The 22,816-nt window shown below is 52.0% G+C and overlaps 1 protein-coding gene across 1 annotated transcript in view; it reads left to right on the forward strand.

The window, feature by feature from the left end:
- The window catches only part of CIMIP6 (ciliary microtubule inner protein 6), a 94,821-nt gene extending 77,341 nt beyond the window's left edge, over positions 1-17,480 (forward strand). The window contains exon 4 of the mRNA XM_068233126.1: positions 16,818-17,480. Coding sequence (XP_068089227.1) covers positions 16,818-17,446 — 629 coding nt within the window. The 3' untranslated portion in view covers positions 17,447-17,480. The remainder of the gene's footprint in view (positions 1-16,817) is intronic.
- Positions 17,481-22,816: the final 5,336 nt, after the last annotated feature.

Consider the following 22,816-nt stretch of genomic DNA (forward strand, 5'->3'; position numbering starts at 1 on the left):
CGCTGTCCATTGTCTCCCGTTCTCTGTGCCGCATGGTGCCAGTTGCTTACTCGCTGCCCATTGTCTCCCGTTCTCTGTGCCGCATGGTGCCAGTTGCTTACTCTCTGCCCATTGTCTCCCGTTCTCTGTGCCGCATGGTGCCAGTTGCTTACTCGCTGTCCATTGTCTCCCGTTCTCTGTGCCGCATGGTGCCAGTTGCTTACTCGCTGTCCATTGTCTCCCGTTCTCTGTGCTGCATGGTGCCAGTTGCTTACTCTCTGCCCATTGTCTCCCGTTCTCTGTGCCGCATGGTGCCAGTTGCTTACTCGCTTTCCATTGTCTCCCGTTCTCTGTGCTGCATGGTGCCAGTTGCTTACTCGCTGCCCATTGTCTCCCGTTCTCTGTGCTGCATGGTGCCAGATGCTTACTCGCTGCCCATTGTCTCCCGTTCTCTGTGCCGCATGGTGCCAGTTGCTTACTCGCTTTCCATTGTCTCCCGTTCTCTGTGCTGCATGGTGCCAGTTGCTTACTCGCTGCCCATTGTCTCCCGTTCTCTGTGCTGCATGGTGCCAGTTGCTTACTCTCTGCCCATTGTCTCCCGTTCTCTGTGCCGCATGGTGCCAGTTGCTTACTCGCTGTCCATTGTCTCCCGTTCTCTGTGCCGCATGGTGCCAGTTACTTACTCGCTGTCCATTGTCTCCCGTTCTCTGTGCCGCATGGTGCCAGATGCTTACTCGCTGTCCATTGTCTCCCGTTCTCTGTGCTGCATGGTGCCAGTTGCTTGCTCGCTGTCCATTGTCTCCCGTTCTCTGTGCCGCATGGTGCCAGATGCTTACTTGCTGTCCATTGTCTCCCGTTCTCTGTGCCGCATGGTGCCAGTTGCTTACTCGCTGCCCATTGTCTCCCGTTCTCTGTGCCGCATGGTGCCAGTTGCTTACTCGCTGTCCATTGTCTCCCGTTCTCTGTGCCGCATGGTGCCAGTTACTTACTCGCTATCCATTGTCTCCCGTTCTCTGTGCCGCATGGTGCCAGTTGCTTACTCGCTTTCCATTGTCTCCCGTTCTCTGTGCCGCATGGTGCCAGTTGCTTACTCGCTGCCCATTGTCTCCCGTTCTCTGTGCCGCATGGTGCCAGTTGCTTACTCGCTGTCCATTGTCTCCCGTTCTCTGTGCTGCATGGTGCCAGTTGCTTACTCGCTTTCCATTGTCTCCCGTTCTCTGTGCCGCATGGTGCCAGTTGCTTACTCGCTGCCCATTGTCTCCCGTTCTCTGTGCCGCATGGTGCCAGTTGCTTACTCGCTGTCCATTGTCTCCCGTTCTCTGTGCTGCATGGTGCCAGTTGCTTACTCGCTTTCCATTGTCTCCCGTTCTCTGTGCCGCATGGTGCCAGTTGCTTACTCGCTGCCCATTGTCTCCCGTTCTCTGTGCTGCATGGTGCCAGTTGCTTACTCGCTTTCCATTGTCTCCCGTTCTCTGTGCCGCATGGTGCCAGTTGCTTACTCGCTGTCCATTGTCTCCCGTTCTCTGTGCTGCATGGTGCCAGTTGCTTACTCGCTTTCCATTGTCTCCCGTTCTCTGTGCTGCATGGTGCCAGTTGCTTACTCGCTGTCCATTGTCTCCCGTTCTCTGTGCCGCATGGTGCCAGTTGCTTACTCGCTTTCCATTGTCTCCCGTTCTCTGTGCTGCATGATGCCAGTTGCTTCCTAGCTATCCATTGTCTCCCGTTCTCTGTGCTGCATGGTGCCAGTTGCTTACTCGCTGCCCATTGTCTCCCGTTCTCTGTGCCGCATGGTGCCAGTTGCTTACTCGCTTTCCATTGTCTCCCGTTCTCTGTGCCGCATGGTGCCAGTTGCTTACTCGCTTTCCATTGTCTCCCGTTCTCTGTGCTGCATGATGCCAGTTGCTTCCTAGCTATCCATTGTCTCCCGTTCTCTGTGCTGCATGGTGCCAGTTGCTTACTCGCTTTCCATTGTCTCCCGTTCTCTGTGCTGCATGGTGCCAGTTGCTTCCTAGCTATCCATTGTCTCCCGTTCTCTGTGCCGCATGGTGCCAGTTGCTTACTCGCTTTCCATTGTCTCCCGTTCTCTGTGCTGCATGATGCCAGTTGCTTCCTAGCTATCCATTGTCTCCCGTTCTCTGTGCTGCATGGTGCCAGTTGCTTACTCGCTTTCCATTGTCTCCCGTTCTCTGTGCTGCATGATGCCAGTTGCTTCCTAGCTATCCATTGTCTCCCGTTCTCTGTGCCGCATGGTGCCAGTTGCTTACTCGCTGCCCATTGTCTCCCGTTCTCTGTGCTGCATGGTGCCAGTTGCTTACTCGCTGCCCATTGTCTCCCGTTCTCTGTGCCGCATGGTGCCAGATGCTTACTCGCTATCCATTGTCTCCCGTTCTCTGTGCCGCATGGTGCCAGTTGCTTACTCGCTGTCCATTGTCTCCCGTTCTCTGTGCTGCATGGTGCCAGTTGCTTCCTAGCTATCCATTGTCTCCCGTTCTCTGTGCCACATGGTGCCAGTTGCTTACTCGCTGCCCATTGTCTCCCGTTCTCTGTGCTGCATGGTACCAGTTGCTTACTCGCTGTCCATTGTCTCCCGTTCTCTGTGCTGCATGGTGCCAGTTGCTTACTCGCTGTCCATTGTCTCCCGTTCTTTGTGCCGCATGGTGCCAGTTGCTTACTCGCTGCCCATTGTCTCCCGTTCTCTGTGCTGCATGGTACCAGTTGCTTACTCGCTGTCCATTGTCTCCCGTTCTCTGTGCTGCATGGTGCCAGTTCCTTACTCGCTGTCCATTGTCTCCCGTTCTTTGTGCCGCATGGTGCCAGTTGCTTACTCGCTGTCCATTGTCTCCCGTTCTCTGTGCCACATGGTGCCAGTTGCTTACTCGCTGCCCATTGTCTCCCGTTCTCTGTGCTGCATGGTACCAGTTGCTTACTCGCTGTCCATTGTCTCCCGTTCTCTGTGCTGCATGGTGCCAGTTCCTTACTCGCTGTCCATTGTCTCCCGTTCTTTGTGCCGCATGGTGCCAGTTGCTTACTCGCTGTCCATTGTCTCCCGTTCTCTGTGCTGCATGGTGCCAGTTGCTTACTCGCTGTCCATTGTCTCCCGTTCTCTGTGCCGCATGGTGCCAGATGCTTACTCGCTGTCCATTGTCTCCCGTTCTCTGTGCCGCATGGTGCCAGTTGCTTACTCGCTTTCCATTGTCTCCCGTTCTCTGTGCTGCATGATGCCAGTTGCTTCCTAGCTACCCATTGTCTCCCGTTCTCTGTGCTGCATGGTGCCAGTTGCTTACTCGCTTTCCATTGTCTCCCGTTCTCTGTGCTGCATGATGCCAGTTGCTTCCTAGCTATCCATTGTCTCCCGTTCTCTGTGCTGCATGGTGCCAGTTGCTTACTCGCTTTCCATTGTCTCCCGTTCTCTGTGCTGCATGATGCCAGTTGCTTCCTAGCTATCCATTGTCTCCCGTTCTCTGTGCTGCATGGTGCCAGTTGCTTACTCGCTTTCCATTGTCTCCCGTTCTCTGTGCTGCATGGTGCCAGTTGCTTACTCGCTGCCCATTGTCTCCCGTTCTCTGTGCTGCATGGTGCCAGTTGCTTACTCGCTGCCCATTGTCTCCCGTTCTCTGTGCCGCATGGTGCCAGATGCTTACTCGCTATCCATTGTCTCCCGTTCTCTGTGCCGCATGGTGCCAGTTGCTTCCTAGCTATCCATTGTCTCCCGTTCTCTGTGCCACATGGTGCCAGTTGCTTACTCGCTGCCCATTGTCTCCCGTTCTCTGTGCTGCATGGTACCAGTTGCTTACTCGCTGTCCATTGTCTCCCGTTCTCTGTGCTGCATGGTGCCAGTTCCTTACTCGCTGTCCATTGTCTCCCGTTCTTTGTGCCGCATGGTGCCAGTTGCTTACTCGCTGTCCATTGTCTCCCGTTCTCTGTGCTGCATGGTGCCAGTTGCTTACTCGCTGTCCATTGTCTCCCGTTCTCTGTGCCGCATGGTGCCAGATGCTTACTCGCTGTCCATTGTCTCCCGTTCTCTGTGCTGCATGGTGCCAGTTGCTTACTCGCTGCCCATTGTCTCCTGTTCTCTGTGCTGCATGGTGCCAGTTGCTTACTTGCTTCCCATTGTCTCCCGTTCTCTGTGCCGCATGGTGCCAGTTGCTTACTCGCTGCCCATTGTCTCCCGTTCTCTGTGCTGCATGGTGCCAGTTGCTTACTTGCTTCCCATTGTCTCCCGTTCTCTGTGCTGCATGGTGCCAGTTGCTTACTCGCTGCCCATTGTCTCCCGTTCTCTGTGCCGCATGGTGCCGGTTGCTTACTCGCTGTCCATTGTCTCCCGTTCTCTGTGCTGCATGGTGCCAGTTGCTTACTCGCTGTCCATTGTCTCCCGTTCTTTGTGCCGCATGGTGCCAGTTGCTTACTCTCTGCCCATTGTCTCCCGTTCTCTGTGCTGCATGGTGCCAGTTGCTTACTCGCTGTCCATTGTCTCCCGTTCTCTGTGCTGCATGGTGCCAGTTGCTTACTCTCTGCCCATTGTCTCCCGTTCTCTGTGCTGCATGGTGCCAGTTGCTTACTCGCTGTCCATTGTCTCCCGTTCTCTGTGCTGCATGGTGCCAGTTGCTTACTCGCTGCCCATTGTCTCCCGTTCTCTGTGCTGCATGGTGCCAGTTGCTTACTCGCTGCCCATTGTCTCCCGTTCTCTGTGCCGCATGGTGCCAGTTGCTTACTCGCTGCCCATTGTCTCCCGTTCTCTGTGCTGCATGGTGCCAGTTGCTTACTCGCTGTCCATTGTCTCCCGTTCTCTGTGCCGCATGGTGCCAGTTGCTTACTCGCTGTCCATTGTCTCCCGTTCTCTTTGCTGCATGGTGCCAGTTGCTTACTCGCTGCCCATTGTCTCCCGTTCTCTGTGCCGCATGGTGCCAGTTGCTTACTCGCTGCCCATTGTCTCCCGTTCTCTGTGCCGCATGGTGCCAGTTGCTTACTCTCTGCCCATTGTCTCCCGTTCTCTGTGCTGCATGGTGCCAGTTGCTTACTCGCTGTCCATTGTCTCCCGTTCTCTGTGCCGCATGGTGCCAGTTGCTTACTCGCTGTCCATTGTCTCCCGTTCTTTGTGCCGCATGGTGCCAGTTGCTTACTCTCTGCCCATTGTCTCCCGTTCTCTGTGCTGCATGGTGCCAGTTGCTTACTCGCTGTCCATTGTCTCCCGTTCTCTGTGCCGCATGGTGCCAGTTGCTTACTCGCTGTCCATTGTCTCCCGTTCTTTGTGCCGCATGGTGCCAGTTGCTTACTCGCTGCCCATTATCTCCCGTTCTCTGTGCTGCATGGTGCCAGTTGCTTACTCGCTGTCCATTGTCTCCCGTTCTCTGTGCCGCATGGTGCCAGTTGCTTACTCGCTGTCCATTGTCTCCCGTTCTTTGTGCCGCATGGTGCCAGTTGCTTACTCTCTGCCCATTGTCTCCCGTTCTCTGTGCTGCATGGTGCCAGTTGCTTACTCGCTGCCCATTGTCTCCCGTTCTCTGTGCCGCATGGTGCCAGTTGCTTACTCGCTGCCCATTGTCTCCCGTTCTCTGTGCCGTATGGTGCCAGTTGCTTACTCGCTGCCCATTGTCTCCCGTTCTCTGTGCTGCATGGTGCCAGTTGCTTACTCGCTGTCCATTGTCTCCCGTTCTCTGTGCCGCATGGTGCCAGTTGCTTACTCTCTGCCCATTGTCTCCCGTTCTCTGTGCTGCATGGTGCCAGTTGCTTACTCGCTGCCCATTGTCTCCCGTTCTCTGTGCCGCATGGTGCCAGTTGCTTACTCGCTGCCCATTGTCTCCCGTTCTCTGTGCCGCATGGTGCCAGTTGCTTACTCGCTGCCCATTGTCTCCCGTTCTCTGTGCCGCATGGTGCCAGTTGCTTACTCGCTGTCCATTGTCTCCCGTTCTCTGTGCCGCATGGTGCCAGTTGCTTACTCGCTGCCCATTGTCTCCCATTCTCTGTGCTGCATGGTACCAGTTGCTTCCTAGCTATCCATTGTCTCCCGTTCTCTATGCTGCATGGTGCCAGATGCTTACTCGCTGTCCATTGTCTCCCGTTCTCTGTGCCGCATGGTACCAGTTGCTTACTCGCTGCCCATTGTCTCCCGTTCTCTGTGCCGCATGGTGCCAGTTGCTTACTCGCTTTCCATTGTCTCCCGTTCTCTGTGCTGCATGGTGCCAGTTGCTTACTCGCTGCCCATTGTCTCCCGTTCTCTGTGCCGCATGGTGCCAGTTGCTTACTCGCTGTCCATTGTCTCCCGTTCTCTGTGCCGCATGGTGCCAGTTGCTTACTCGCTGCCCATTGTCTCCCATTCTCTGTGCTGCATGGTGCCAGTTGCTTACTCGCTGCCCATTGTCTCCCGTTCTCTGTGCCGCATGGTGCCAGTTGCTTACTCGCTTTCCATTGTCTCCCGTTCTCTGTGCCGCATGGTGCCAGTTGCTTACTCGCTGTCCATTGTCTCCCGTTCTCTGTGCCGCATGGTGCCAGTTGCTTACTCGCTGTCCATTGTCTCCCGTTCTCTGTGCCGCATGGTGCCAGTTGCTTACTCGCTGCCCATTGTCTCCCATTCTCTGTGCCGCATGGTGCCAGTTGCTTACTCGCTGCCCATTGTCTCCCGTTCTCTGTGCCGCATGGTGCCAGTTGCTTCCTAGCTATCCATTGTCTCCCGTTCTCTGTGCTGCATGGTGCCAGTTGCTTACTCGCTGCCCATTGTCTCCCGTTCTCTGTGCCGCATGGTACCAGTTGCTTACTCGCTGCCCATTGTCTCCCGTTCTCTGTGCTGCATGGTGCCAGTTGCTTACTCGCTGTCCATTGTCTCCCGTTCTCTGTGCTGCATGGTGCCAGATGCTTACTCGCTGCCCATTGTCTCCCGTTCTCTGTGCCGCATGGTGCCAGTTGCTTACTCGCTGTCCATTGTCTCCCGTTCTCTGTGCTGCATGGTGCCAGTTGCTTACTCGCTGCCCATTGTCTCCCATTCTCTGTGCCGCATGGTGCCAGTTGCTTACTCGCTGCCCATTGTCTCCCATTCTCTGTGCCGCATGGTGCCAGTTGCTTACTCGCTGCCCATTGTCTCCCGTTCTCTGTGCCGCATGGTGCCAGTTGCTTCCTAGCTATCCATTGTCTCCCGTTCTCTGTGCTGCATGGTGCCAGATGCTTACTCGCTGCCCATTGTCTCCCGTTCTCTGTGCTGCATGGTGCCAGTTGCTTACTCGCTGTCCATTGTCTCCCGTTCTCTGTGCTGCATGGTGCCAGTTGCTTACTCGCTGCCCATTGTCTCCCGTTCTCTGTGCCGCATGGTGCCAGTTGCTTACTCGCTGTCCATTGTCTCCCGTTCTCTGTGCCGCATGGTGCCAGTTGTTTACTCGCTATCCATTGTCTCCCGTTCTCTGTGCCGCATGGTACCAGTTGCTTACTCGCTTTCCATTGTCTCCCGTTCTCTGTGCCGCATGGTGCCAGTTGCTTACTCGCTGTCCATTGTCTCCCATTCTCTGTGCTGCATGGTGCCAGTTGCTTACTCGCTGCCCATTGTCTCCCGTTCTCTGTGCCGCATGGTGCCAGTTGCTTACTCGCTGTCCATTGTCTCCCATTCTCTGTGCTGCATGGTGCCAGTTGCTTACTCGCTTTCCATTGTCTCCCGTTCTCTGTGCCGCATGGTGCCAGTTGCTTACTCGCTGCCCATTGTCTCCCATTCTCTGTGCTGCATGGTGCCAGTTGCTTACTCGCTGCCCATTGTCTCCCGTTCTCTGTGCCGCATGGTGCCAGTTGCTTACTCGCTGTCCATTGTCTCCCGTTCTCTGTGCCGCATGGTGCCAGTTGCTTACTCGCTGCCCATTGTCTCCCGTTCTCTGTGCCGCATGGTGCCAGTTGCTTACTCACTGCCCATTGTCTCCCGTTCTCTGTGCTGCATGGTACCAGTTGCTTACTCGCTGTCCATTGTCTCCCGTTCTCTGTGCCGCATGGTGCCAGTTGCTTACTCGCTGCCCATTGTCTCCCGTTCTCTGTGCCGCATGGTGCCAGTTGCTTACTCGCTGCCCATTGTCTCCCGTTCTCTGTGCCGCATGGTGCCAGTTGCTTACTCGCTGTCCATTGTCTCCCGTTCTCTGTGCCGCATGGTGCCAGTTGCTTACTCGCTGCCCATTGTCTCCCGTTCTCTGTGCCGCATGGTGCCAGTTGCTTACTCGCTGCCCATTGTCTCCCGTTCTCTGTGCTGCATGATGCCAGTTGCTTACTCGCTGCCCATTGTCTCCCGTTCTCTGTGCCGAATTTGCCAGTTGCTTCCTCGCTGTCCATTGTCTCCCGTTCTCTGTGCCGCATGGTGCCAGTTGCTTACTCACTGCCCATTGTCTCCCGTTCTCTGTGCTGCATGGTGCCAGTTGCTTACTCGCTGTCCATTGTCTCCCGTTCTCTGTGCCGCATGGTGCCAGTTGCTTACTCGCTGCCCATTGTCTCCCGTTCTCTGTGCCGCATGGTGCCAGTTGCTTACTCGCTGCCCATTGTCTCCCGTTCTCTGTGCCGCATGGTGCCAGTTGCTTACTCGCTGTCCATTGTCTCCCGTTCTCTGTGCTGCATGGTGCCAGTTGCTTACTCGCTGTCCATTGTCACCCGTTCTCTGTGCTGCATGGTGCCAGTTGCTTACTCGCTGCCCATTGTCTCCCGTTCTCTGTGCTGCATGGTGCCAGTTGCTTACTCGCTGCCCATTGTCTCCCGTTCTCTGTGCTGCATGGTGCCAGTTGCTTACTCACTTTCCATTGTCTCCCGTTCTCTGTGCCGCATGGTGCCAGTTGCTTACTCGCTGTCCATTGTCTCCCGTTCTGTGTGCCGCATGGTGCCAGTTGCTTACTCGCTGTCCATTGTCTCCCGTTCTCTGTGCCGCATGGTGCCAGTTGCTTACTCGCTGCCCATTGTCTCCCGTTCTCTGTGCCGAATTTGCCAGTTGCTTCCTCGCTGTCCATTGTCTCCCGTTCTCTGTGCCGCATGGTGCCAGTTGCTTACTCACTGCCCATTGTCTCCCATTCTCTGTGCTGCATGGTGCCAGTTGCTTACTCGCTGTCCATTGTCTCCCGTTCTCTGTGCCGCATGGTGCCAGTTGCTTACTCGCTGCCCATTGTCTCCCGTTCTCTGTGCTGCATGGTGCCAGTTGCTTACTCGCTGTCCATTGTCTCCCGTTCTCCCGTGCCGCATGGTGCCAGTTGCTTACTCGCTGCCCATTGTCTCCCGTTCTCTGTGCCGAATTTGCCAGTTGCTTCCTCGCTGTCCATTGTCTCCCGTTCTCTGTGCCGCATGGTGCCAGTTGCTTACTCACTGCCCATTGTCTCCCATTCTCTGTGCTGCATGGTGCCAGTTGCTTACTCGCTGTCCATTGTCTCCCGTTCTCTGTGCCGCATGGTGCCAGTTGCTTACTCGCTGCCCATTGTCTCCCGTTCTCTGTGCTGCATGGTGCCAGTTGCTTACTCGCTGCCCATTGTCTCCCGTTCTCTGTGCCGCATGGTGCCAGTTGCTTACTCGCTGTCCATTGTCTCCCGTTCTCTGTGCTGCATGGTGCCAGTTGCTTACTCGCTGCCCATTGTCTCCCGTTCTCTGTGCCGCATGGTGCCAGTTGCTTACTCGCTGCCCATTGTCTCCCGTTCTCTGTGCCGCATGGTGCCAGTTGCTTACTCGCTGTCCATTGTCTCCCGTTCTCTGTGCTGCATGGTGCCAGTTGCTTACTCGCTGTCCATTGTCACCCGTTCTCTGTGCTGCATGGTGCCAGTTGCTTACTCGCTGCCCATTGTCTCCCGTTCTCTGTGCCGCATGGTGCCAGTTGCTTACTCGCTTTCCATTGTCTCCCGTTCTCTGTGCCGCATGGTGCCAGTTGCTTACTCTCTGCCCATTGTCTCCCGTTCTCTGTGCCGCATGGTGCCAGTTGCTTACTCTCTGCCCATTGTCTCCCGTTCTCTGTGCCGCATGGTGCCAGTTGCTTACTCGCTGTCCATTGTCTCCTGTTCTCTGTGCCGCATGGTGCCAGTTGCTTACTCGCTGTCCATTGTCTCCCGTTCTCTGTGCCGCATGGTGCCAGTTGCTTACTCGCTGCCCATTGTCTCCCGTTCTCCCGTGCCTCATGGTGCCAGTTGCTTACTCACTTTCCATTGTCTCCCGTTCTCTGTGCCGCATGGTGCCAGTTGCTTACTCGCTGCCCATTGTCTCCCGTTCTCTGTGCTGCATGGTGCCAGTTGCTTACTCGCTGCCCATTGTCTCCCGTTCTCTCTGTCGCATGGTGAGAGTTGCTTACTCGCTGCCCATTGTCTCCCGTTCTCTGTGCTGCATGGTGCCAGTTGCTTACTCGCTGCCCATTGTCTCTCGTTCTCTGTGCTGCATGGTGCCAGTTGCTTACTCGCTGCCCATTGTCTCCCGTTCTCCCGTGCCTCATGGTGCCAGTTGCTTACTCACTTTCCATTGTCTCCCGTTCTCTGTGCCGCATGGTGCCAGTTGCTTACTCGCTGCCCATTGTCTCTCGTTCTCTGTGCTGCATGGTGCCAGTTGCTTACTCGCTGCCCATTGTCTCCCGTTCTCCCGTGCCTCATGGTGCCAGTTGCTTACTCGCTGTCCATTGTCTCCCGTTCTCTGTGCTGCATGGTGCCAGTTGCTTACTCACTTTCCATTGTCTCCCGTTCTCTGTGCCGCATGGTGCCAGTTGCTTACTCGCTGTCCATTGTCTCCCGTTCTCTGTGCTGCATGGTGCCAGTTGCTTACTCACTTTCCATTGTCTCCCGTTCTCTGTGCTGCATGGTGCCAGTTGCTTACTCGCTGCCCATTGTCTCCCGTTCTCTGTGCTGCATGGTGCCAGTTGCTTACTCACTTTCCATTGTCTCCCGTTCTCTGTGCCGCATGGTGCCAGTTGCTTACTCGCTGCCCATTGTCTCTCGTTCTCTGTGCTGCATGGTGCCAGTTGCTTACTCGCTGCCCATTGTCTCTCGTTCTCTGTGCTGCATGGTGCCAGTTGCTTACTCGCTGCCCATTGTCTCCCGTTCTCCCGTGCCTCATGGTGCCAGTTGCTTACTCACTTTCCATTGTCTCCCGTTCTCTGTGCCGCATGGTGCCAGTTGCTTACTCGCTGCCCATTGTCTCTCGTTCTCTGTGCTGCATGGTGCCAGTTGCTTACTCGCTGCCCATTGTCTCCCGTTCTCCCGTGCCTCATGGTGCCAGTTGCTTACTCGCTGTCCATTGTCTCCCGTTCTCTGTGCTGCATGGTGCCAGTTGCTTACTCACTTTCCATTGTCTCCCGTTCTCTGTGCCGCATGGTGCCAGTTGCTTACTCGCTGTCCATTGTCTCCCGTTCTCTGTGCTGCATGGTGCCAGTTGCTTACTCGCTGCCCATTGTCTCCCGTTCTCTGTGCTGCATGGTGCCAGTTGCTTACTCGCTGCCCATTGTCTCCCGTTCTCTGTGCCGCATGGTGCCAGTTGCTTACTCGCTGTCCATTGTCTCCCGTTCTCTGTGCTGCATGGTGCCAGTTGCTTACTCACTTTCCATTGTCTCCCGTTCTCTGTGCTGCATGGTGCCAGATGCTTACTCGCTGTCCATTGTCTCCCATTCTCTGTGCTGCATGGTGCCAGTTGCTTACTCGCTGTCCATTGTCTCCCGTTCTCTGTGCCGCATGGTGCCAGTTGCTTACTCGCTGCCCATTGTCTCCCGTTCTCTGTGCTGCATGGTGCCAGTTGCTTACTCACTTTCCATTGTCTCCCGTTCTCTGTGCCGCATGGTGCCAGTTGCTTACTCGCTGCCCATTGTCTCCCGTTCTCTGTGCTGCATGGTGCCAGTTGCTTACTCGCTGTCCATTGTCTCCCGTTCTCTGTGCCGCATGGTGCCAGTTGCTTACTCGCTGCCCATTGTCTCCCGTTCTCTGTGCTGCATGGTGCCAGTTGCTTACTCGCTGCCCATTGTCTCCCGTTCTCTGTGCCGCATGGTGCCAGTTGCTTACTCTCTGCCCATTGTCTCCCGTTCTCTGTGCCGCATGGTGCCAGTTGCTTACTCTCTGCCCATTGTCTCCCGTTCTCTGTGCCGCATGGTGCCAGTTGCTTACTCGCTGTCCATTGTCTCCTGTTCTCTGTGCCGCATGGTGCCAGTTGCTTACTCGCTGTCCATTGTCTCCCGTTCTCTGTGCCGCATGGTGCCAGTTGCTTACTCGCTGCCCATTGTCTCCCGTTCTCTGTGCTGCATGGTGCCAGTTGCTTACTCGCTGTCCATTGTCTCCCGTTCTGTGTGCTGCATGGTGCCAGTTGCTTACTCGCTGCCCATTGTCTCCCGTTCTCTGTGCCGCATGGTGCCAGTTGCTTACTCGCTGTCCATTGTCTCCCGTTCTCTGTGCCGCATGGTGCCAGTTGCTTACTCGCTGTCCATTGTCTCCCGTTCTCTGTGCCGCATGGTGCCAGTTGCTTACTCGCTGTCCATTGTCTCCCGTTCTCTGTGCTGCATGGTGCCAGTTGCTTACTCGCTGCCCATTGTCTTCCGTTCTCTGTGCCACATGGTGCCAGTTGCTTACTCGCTGCCCATTGTCTCCCGTTCTCTGTGCCGCATGGTGCCAGTTGCTTACTCTCTGCCCATTGTCTCCCGTTCTCTGTGCCGCATGGTGCCAGTTGCTTACTCGCTGCCCATTGTCTCCCGTTCTCTGTGCTGCATGGTGCCAGTTGCTTACTCGCTGCCCATTGTCTTCCGTTCTCTGTGCCACATGGTGCCAGTTGCTTACTCGCTGCCCATTGTCTCCCGTTCTCTGTGCCGCATGGTGCCAGTTGCTTACTCTCTGCCCATTGTCTCCCGTTCTCTGTGCTGCATGGTGCCAGTTGCTTACTCGCTGTCCATTGTCTCCCGTTCTCTGTGCCGCATGGTGCCAGTTGCTTACTCGCTGTCCATTGTCTCCCGTTCTCTGTGCCGCATGGTGCCAGTTGCTTACTCGCTGCCCATTGTCTCCCGTTCTCTGTGCTGCATGGTGCCAGTTGCTTACTCGCTGCCCATTGTCTCCCGTTCTCTGTGCTGCATGGTGCCAGTTGCTTACTCGCTGTCCATTGTCTCCCGTTCTGTGTGCCGCATGGTGCCAGTTGCTTACTCGCTGTCCATTGTCTCCCGTTCTCTGTGCCGCATGGTGCCAGTTGCTTACTCGCTGCCCATTGTCTCCCGTTCTCTGTGCCGCATGGTGCCAGTTGCTTACTCTCTGCCCATTGTCTCCCGTTCTCTGTGCCGCATGGTGCCAGTTGCTTACTCGCTGTCCATTGTCTCCCGTTCTCTGTGCCGCATGGTGCCAGTTGCTTACTCGCTGCCCATTGTCTCCCGTTCTCTGTGCTGCATGGTGCCAGTTGCTTACTCGCTGTCCATTGTCTCCCGTTCTCTGTGCTGCATGGTGCCAGTTGCTTACTCGCTGTCCATTGTCTCCTGTTCTCTGTGCCGCATGGTGCCAGTTGCTTACTCGCTGTCCATTGTCTCCCGTTCTCTGTGCCGCATGGTGCCAGTTGCTTACTCGCTGTCCATTGTCTCCCGTTCTCTGTGCTGTATGGTGCCAGTTGCTTACTCGCTGCCCATTGTCTCCCGTTCTCTGTGCTGCATGGTGCCAGTTGCTTACTCGCTGTCCATTGTCTCCCGTTCTCTGTGCCGCATGGTGCCAGTTGCTTACTCGCTGTCCATTGTCTCCCGTTCTCTGTGCCGCATGGTGCCAGTTACTTACTCGCTGCCCATTGTCTCCCGTTCTCTGTGCCGCATGGTGCCAGATCCTTACTCGCTGCCCATTGTCTCCCGTTCTCTGTGCTGCATGGTGCCAGTTGCTTACTCGCTGCCCATTGTCTCCCGTTCTCTGTGCTGCATGGTGCCAGTTGCTTACTTGCTATCCATTGTCTCCCGTTCTCTGTGCTGCATGGTGCCAGTTGCTTACTCGCTGCCCATTGTCTCCCGTTCTCTGTGCTGCATGGTGCCAGTTGCTTACTCGCTGCCCATTGTCTCCCGTTCTCTGTGCTGCATGGTGCCAGTTGCTTACTCGCTGCCCATTGTCTCCCGTTCTCTGTGCTGCATGGTGCCAGTTGCTTACTCGCTGTCCATTGTCTCCCGTTCTGTGTGCCGCATGGTGCCAGTTGCTTACTCGCTGTCCATTGTCTCCCGTTCTCTGTGCCGCATGGTACCAGTTGCTTACTCGCTGTCCATTGTCTCCCGTTCTCTGTGCTGCATGGTGCCAGTTGCTTACTCGCTGCCCATTGTCTCCCGTTCTCTGTGCCGCATGGTGCCAGTTGCTTACTCGCTGCCCATTGTCTCCCGTTCTCTGTGCCGCATGGTGCCAGTTGCTTACTCTCTGCCCATTGTCTCCCGTTCTCTGTGCCGCATGGTGCCAGTTGCTTACTCGCTGTCCATTGTCTCCCGTTCTCTGTGCCGCATGGTGCCAGTTGCTTACTCGCTGCCCATTGTCTCCCGTTCTCTGTGCCGCATGGTGCCAGTTGCTTACTCGCTGTCCATTGTCTCCCGTTCTCTGTGCTGCATGGTGCCAGTTGCTTACTCGCTGTCCATTGTCTCCCGTTCTCTGTGCTGCATGGTGCCAGTTGTTTACTCGCTGTCCATTATCTCCCGTTCTCTGTGCCGCATGGTGCCAGTTCCTTACTCGCTGTCCATTGTCTCCCGTTCTCTGTGCTGCATGGTACCAGTTGCTTACTCGCTGCCCATTGTCTCCCGTTCTCTGTGCCGCATGGTGCCAGTTGCTTACTCGCTGCCCATTGTCTCCCGTTCTCTGTGCCGCATGGTGCCAGTTGCTTACTTGCTGTCCATTGTCTCCCGTTCTCTGTGCCGCATGGTGCCAGTTGCTTACTCGCTGCCCATTGTCTCCCGTTCTCTGTGCCGCATGGTGCCAGTTGCTTACTCGCTGTCCATTGTCTCCCGTTCTCTGTGCCGCATGGTGCCAGTTACTTACTCGCTGCCCATTGTCTCCCGTTCTCTGTGCCGCATGGTGCCAGTTGCTTACTCGCTGTCCATTGTCTCTCGTTCTCTGTGCCGCATGGTGCCAGTTGCTTACTCGCTGCCCATTGTCTCCCGTTCTCTGTGCTGCATGGTGCCAGTTGCTTACTTGCTGTCCATTGTCTCCCGTTCTCTGTGCTGCATGGTGCCAGTTGCTTACTCGCTGTCCATTGTCTCCCGTTCTCTGTGCTGCATGGTGCCAGTTGCTTACTCACTTTCCATTGTCTCCCGTTCTCTGTGCTGCATGGTGCCAGTTGCTTACTTGCTGCCCATTGTCTCCCGTTCTCTGTGCTGCATGGTTCCAGTTGCTTACTCGCTGCCCATTGTCTCCCGTTCTCTGTGCTGCATGGTGCCAGTTGCTTACTCACTTTCCATTGTATCCCGTTCTCTGTGCTGCATGGTGCCAGTTGCTTACTCGCTGTCCATTGTCTCCCGTTCTCTGTGCTGCATGGTTCCAGTTGCTTACTCGCTGCCCATTGTCTCCCGTTCTCTGTGCCGCATGGTGCCAGTTGCTTACTCGCTCTCCATTGTCTCCCGTTCTCTGTGCTGCATGGTGCCAGTTGCTTACTCACTTTCCATTGTCTCCCGTTCTCTGTGCTGCATGGTTCCAGTTGCTTACTCGCTGCCCATTGTCTCTCGTTCTCTGTGCCGCATGGTGCCAGTTGCTTACTCACTTTCCATTGTCTCCCGTTCTCTGTGCTGCATGGTTCCAGTTGCTTACTCGCTGCCCATTGTCTCCCGTTCTCTGTGCTGCATGGTGCCAGTTGCTTACTCACTTTCCATTGTCTCCCGTTCTCTGTGCCGCATGGTGCCAGTTGCTTACTCGCTGTCCATTGTCTCCCGTTCTCTGTGCTGCATGGTGCCAGTTGCTTACTCACTTTCCATTGTCTCCCGTTCTCTGTGCCGCATGGTGCCAGTTGCTTACTCGCTGTCCATTGTCTCCCGTTCTCTGTGCTGCATGGTGCCAGTTGCTTACTCGCTGCCCATTGTCTCCCGTTCTCTGTGCCGCATGGTGCCAGTTGCTTACTCGCTGTCCATTGTCTCCCGTTCTCTGTGCTGCATGGTGCCAGTTGCTTACTCACTTTCCATTGTCTCCCGTTCTCTGTGCCGCATGGTGCCAGTTGCTTACTCTCTGCCCATTGTCTCCCGTTCTCTGTGCCGCATGGTGCCAGTTGCTTACTCGCTGCCCATTGTCTCCCGTTCTCTGTGCCGCATGGTGCCAGTTGCTTACTCACTTTCCATTGTCTCCCGTTCTCTGTGCCGCATGGTGCCAGTTGCTTACTCGCTGCCCATTGTCTCCCGTTCTCCCGTGCCTCATGGTGCCAGTTGCTTACTCGCTGTCCATTGTCTCCCGTTCTCTGTGCCGCATGGTGCCAGTTGCTTACTCGCTGTCCACTGTCTCACCTCCCCTCTGCACTGAAGGGTACTCGACTATAGCCAAATAGCGTGTCTGTACCGCACTTGTTCCCCAATATGTCACCAGCGATTGCTAAAGATGATATGAATTGAGCATGTGTAGGAGGCTTTAGGGTACTTTCACACTGTGTAAAATCGCTACCCAGCAGTGATGAAAGCTCACATGGCCGGCATACTTTGTAGAGTCCATAGAATTATATACTATATATTGTACCGCCTACGCGATCGCATGCTTCCTCCATTAACTGTTATTTCAACAGAAATTGTCACGCCGCAAACACACCAGTGTAGATGTTCCATTGGAATAATAAATCATCCTTTCTATCACAAGAGATTGCAAATGCAGTTAACAAACCAGCCCAACTGTTCCGCACAGTGGAAAAACTCTGCAACCCAGCATGTCAAAAACTTAATATCGAGTCTTCAAAGGACCTCTGTGACCAATTTGCCCATTTCTTCACAGACAAAGTCTCCGCTATAAGGTCCGCCATCCAACTTACAGCATCTGAGCCTAATATAGCGCCGAAGACCATTAGCAGAGACAACGTAACACCTTGGTCAAACTTCAAAGAAATTGATGAAGAAGTCACATCAAGCATCCTCCTTCACGTCCGCCTAACTACCTGTGACCTGGATCCTGGCCCAACACAGTTCATGTTGAACTGCCCCGACCTGTTCGTACCGGTATTCCTCAAAATTGTTCACTGTTCCTTACAATCAGGGATATTTCCTGCTTTACTGAAGGAAGCAATCATCAGGCCTCTCCTCAAAAAACCCTCCCTGGACCCAGATGCAATGACCAGCTACAGACCTGTCTCTAACCTCCCCTTTCTGGGCAAGCTAATAGAAAAAGCTGTATACCTCCAGCTAGAAGCCAGAATCCTACAAAATAACAGTTATGACCCATTCCAGTCTGGCTTCAGGAAACACCACAGCACTGAAACTGCCCTCATCCAAATATGCAACCACCTGCTCATGGCAAGAGACAGAGGAGAGCGCTCGATCCTCATACTGCTAGACCTTTCTGCAGCCTTTGACACAGTTGACCATGACATCTTGATAAACAGGCTACAGGAATACTGCCGGCATTGATGGCATAGTACTTCAGTGGTTGCAATCCTTCTTGAGTGGCAGAACCCACAAAGTGTCTATGGGGCCCTTCCTGTCCACCCCTGTAACACTTAAGTATGGGGTGCCCCAGGGCTCAATCCTCTCTCCCCTGCTTTTCACGATTTACATGCTACCGTTGGGAAAACTAATCCAAAAACATGGCCTGACATACCACTGCTATGCAGACGACACCCAACTATATCTTTCCTTCAAGCCTGGTGTGACAGACCCAACTCTAACTATAAACGCCTGCTTACGTGAACTACAGCAATGGATGAATGACAACTGGCTGAAACTAAATGCAGACAAAACTGAAGTCCTTCTGATAGGAGGGCAGAGCATGATAACAAAACAACTTAACTTGCAGTCTTCACCACTGGGAATAGGAGGCACGGATCTGCGCAGCTCTGATCATGTGCGTAGCCTGGGAGTTCTAATTGATGGGGATTTAAACTTCAGAACTCAAATCTCTGCTGTGGTGAAATCATCCTATTTTCACCTGAAGAACATTGCAAAAATCAAGCACCTCATACCCCCAGAAGATCTGCCAACCTTAGTCCACGCCTTCATCACATCCCGACTGGACTACTGCAATGCTCTCTACACTGGCCTTCCAAAAAAGGTCTTGTACCGCCTACAGCTGATACAGAATACTGCTGCCAGACTGCTAACCAACCAACCCCGTCACTGCCACATAACACCAGTCCTGCATTCCCTTCACTGGCTACCTATAGAATGGAGGGTCCTATTCAAGATCGGCCTACTGACATTTAAATCCCTGAATAATCTAGGCCCTGGATACATGAAAGATATGTTACAGCTGCGTAGCAATCCCCGCATTCTCAGATCCACAGGTTCTAATAATCTAGTCATAACCAGGGTCCACTTGGAAACTTTTGGTCCCAGAGCCTTCTGTCATGCTGCCCCTACGTTTTGGAACTCCTTACCTCAACAGATCAGGACAGCCCCATCCCTGGACGTGTATAAATCCAGACTGAAAACCCACCTGTTCAGTTTGGCATTTGCAGAAATATAACTTTTGTTGTGTGAATACTTCATCCTACTAATTACTGAATCTGAGAGAGCCTAAGCGCTTTGAGTCCTATGGGAGAAAAGCGCTATAGAAATGTTATTGTATTGTAATAATGACATTGGATTGTAATGTGATTATATTGTCGGTTTCACCGGAACGCAACAGACGTAATGTGAAAGGTACACAAAGGTGCCACTGATAACACAATCCCGATTGTACAATCTTAACAAATCTCTGTAGCGGAAGGGTGAACCGAGTTACACTAGTGTAAATGGATACTTTAGCTCTGATTCACGCGGATACAGTAAACGATTACTGCAGTGCTCGCGCTGTCCATGTAAATGAACGGGGAGTGCCAGTGCCATCGTTTACCATCGTCTGTGCAATCGCTGTACTTCCAAACCGATTTCCTCAGTTGTCTGAGGTGACCCGGAAAGCTTTCAGTTCATTTCCTGCCTCTCCTCTGTGCCTCCCTGCGGAGGTGAAAGGCAGATCACCGGGAAGCTGCCACATGCTTCTCTGCGCGTGTCTGAGTGGACGCCGGAGGGAACCGACCTTACATTGCATAGGTGTCAGACGATTGTGCAATGAAGATTGTGTCATTAGTGGGCAGCTTAGACTCCATATAAATCCAAACTTGCAGATAACTTGAAATAAGCAGTTATTTTTACCCCAGGCGAAGGACGGAATTCTGAAACACACAGAAACCAATGCGATTATTACAACCAGAATTATAGGTAATTCCACTGAGAGGTTTCTTCTGCCTCCTTTAAATGAACAGCTGTCAAATAATAATAAAGATAAAATCTTTCTTCGCTGGTTAACCCCTGAAATGCCTGAGCGACTCTCTGTGCCGATCGGAAGGGGAGCAGCGAGTCTCTGCGATACCGACAGCGTTAAACTGACGAGCAGAAGGAGCAGGAATCTCATCTGACATCTGATACGTGGGCGGCACTTCATCGGAAAAACAACATGCGAAGAATCAGTGCTATATTCAGAATCCTCACATTATGTACATTATATGCCCTGCCTATTATATGATGTATATATGCCCAGACTCAGCGCTATATTCAGAATCCCCACATTGCGTACATTATATGCCCTGCCTATTATATGACGTATATATGCCCAGACTCAGCACTATATTCAGAATCCTCACATTGTGTACATTATATGCCCTGCCTATTATATGATGTATATATGCCCAGACTCAGCACTATATTCAGAATCCCCACATTGTGTACATTATATGCCCTGCCTATTATATGACGTATATATGCCCAGACTCAGCGCTATATTCAGAATCCCCACATTGTGTACATTATATGCCCCGCCTATTATATGACGTATATATGCCCAGACTCAGCACTATATTCAGAATCCCCACATTGTGTACATTATATGCCCTGCCTATTATATGATGTATACATTATATGCCCTGCCTATTATATGATGTATACATTATATGCCCTGCCTATTATATGATGTATATATGCCCAGACTCAGCGCTATATTCAGAATCCTCACATTATGTACATTATATGCCCTGCCTATTATATGATGTATATATGCCCAGACTCAGCGCTATATTCAGAATCCCCACATTGCGTACATTATATGCCCTGCCTATTATATGACGTATATATGCCCAGACTCAGCACTATATTCAGAATCCCCACATTGTGTACATTATATGCCCTGCCTATTATATGATGTATACATTATATGCCCTGCCTATTATATGATGTATACATTATATGCCCTGCCTATTATATGATGTATATATGCCCAGACTCAGCGCTATATTCAGAATCCCCACATTGTGTACATTATATGCCCTGCCTATTATATGACGTATATATGTCCAGACTCAGCGCTATATTCAGAATCCCCACATTGCGTACATTATATGCCCTGCCTATTATATGATGTATATATGCCCAGACTCAGCGCTATATTCAGAATCCTCACATTATGTACATTATATGCCCTGCCTATTATATGACGTATATATGTCCAGACTCAGCGCTATATTCAGAATCCCCACATTGCGTACATTATATGCCCTGCCTATTATATGACGTATATATGCCCAGACTCAGCACTATATTCAGAATCCCCACATTGTGTACATTATATGCCCTGCCTATTTTATGACGTATATATGCCCAGACTCAGCGCTATATTCAGAATCCCCACATTGTGTACATTATATGCCCTGCCTATTATATGACGTATATATGCCCAGACTCAGCGCTATATTCAGAATCCTCACATTGTGTATATTATATACCCTGCCTATTATATGATGTATATAGGCCCAGACTCAGCGCTATATTCAGAATCCCCACATTGCATACATTATATGCCCTGCCTATTATATGATGTATATATGCCCAGACTCAGCGCTATATTCAGAATCCCCACATTGTGTACATTATATGCCCTGCCTATTATATGACGTATATATGCCCAGACGCAGCACTATATTCAGAATCCTCACATTGTGTACATTATATGCCCTGCCTATTATATGATGTATATATGCCCAGACTCAGCTCTATATTCAGAATCCCCACATTGTGTACATTATATGCCCTGCCTATTATATGATGTATATATGCCCAGACTCAGCGCTATATTCAGAATCCCCACATTGTGTACATTATATGCCCTGCCTATTATATGACGTATATATGCCCAGACTCAGCGCTATATTCAGAATCCCCACATTGCGTACATTATATGCCCTGCCTATTATATGACGTATATATGCCCAGACTCAGTGCTGTATTCAGAATCCTCACATTGTGTACATTATATACCCTGCCTATTATATGATGTATATATGCCCAGACTCAGCGCTATATTCAGAATCCTCACATTGTGTACATTATATGCCCTGCCTATTATATGACGTATATATGCCCAGACTCAGCACTATATTCAGAATCCCCACATTGTGTACATTATATGCCCTGCCTATTATATGATGTATATATGCCCAGACTCAGCACTATATTCAGAATCCCCACATTGTGTACATTATATGCCCTGCCTATTATATGACGTATATATGTCCAGACTCAGCGCTATATTCAGAATCCTCACATTGCGTACATTATATGCCCTGCCTATTATATGACGTATATATGTCCAGACTCAGCGCTATATTCAGAATCCTCACATTGCGTACATTATATGCCCCGCCTATTATATGGCGTATATATGCCCAGACTCTGCGCTATATTCAGAATCCCCACATTGCGTACATTATATGCCCCGCCTATTATATGACGTATATATGTCCAGACTCAGCGCTATATTCAGAATCCTCACATTGCGTACATTATATGCCCTGCCTATTATATGACGTATATATGTGCAGACTCAGCGCTATATTCAGAATCCTCACATTGCGTACATTATATGCCCCGCCTATTATATGACGTATATATGCCCAGACTCAGCGCTATATTCAGAATCCTCACATTGTGTACATTATATGCCCTGCCTATTATATGATGTATATATGCCCAGACTCTGCGCTATATTCAGAATCCCCACATTGCGTACATTATATGCCCTGCCTATTATATGACGTATATATGCCCAGACTCAGCACTATATTCAGAATCCCCACATTGTGTACATTATATGCCCTGCCTATTTTATGACGTATATATGCCCAGACTCAGCGCTATATTCAGAATCCTCACATTGTGTACATTATATACCCTGCCTATTATATGATGTATATATGCCCAGACTCAGCGCTATATTCAGAATCCTCACATTGTGTACATTATATGCCCTGCCTATTATATGATGTATATATGCCCAGACTCAGCGCTATATTCAGAATCCCCACATTGTGTACATTATATGCCCTGCCTATTATATGACGTATATATGTCCAGACTCAGCGCTATATTCAGAATCCCCACATTGCGTACATTATATGCCCTGCCTATTATATGATGTATATATGCCCAGACTCAGCGCTATATTCAGAATCCTCACATTGTGTACATTATATGCCCTGCCTATTATATGATGTATACATTATATGCCCTGCCTATTATATGATGTATATATGCCCAGACTCAGCGCTATATTCAGGATCCTCACATAGTGTACATTATATGCCCTGCCTATTATATGATGTATATATGCCCAGACTCAGCGCTATATTCAGAATCCTCACATTGTGTACATTATATGCCCTGCCTATTATATGATGTATACATTATATGCCCTGCCTATTATATGACGTATATATGCCCAGACTCAGCGCTATATTCAGAATCCCCACATTG

Source organism: Hyperolius riggenbachi, chromosome 4 (assembly GCF_040937935.1).
Source record: "Hyperolius riggenbachi isolate aHypRig1 chromosome 4, aHypRig1.pri, whole genome shotgun sequence".
NCBI lineage: Eukaryota > Metazoa > Chordata > Amphibia > Anura > Hyperoliidae > Hyperolius > Hyperolius riggenbachi.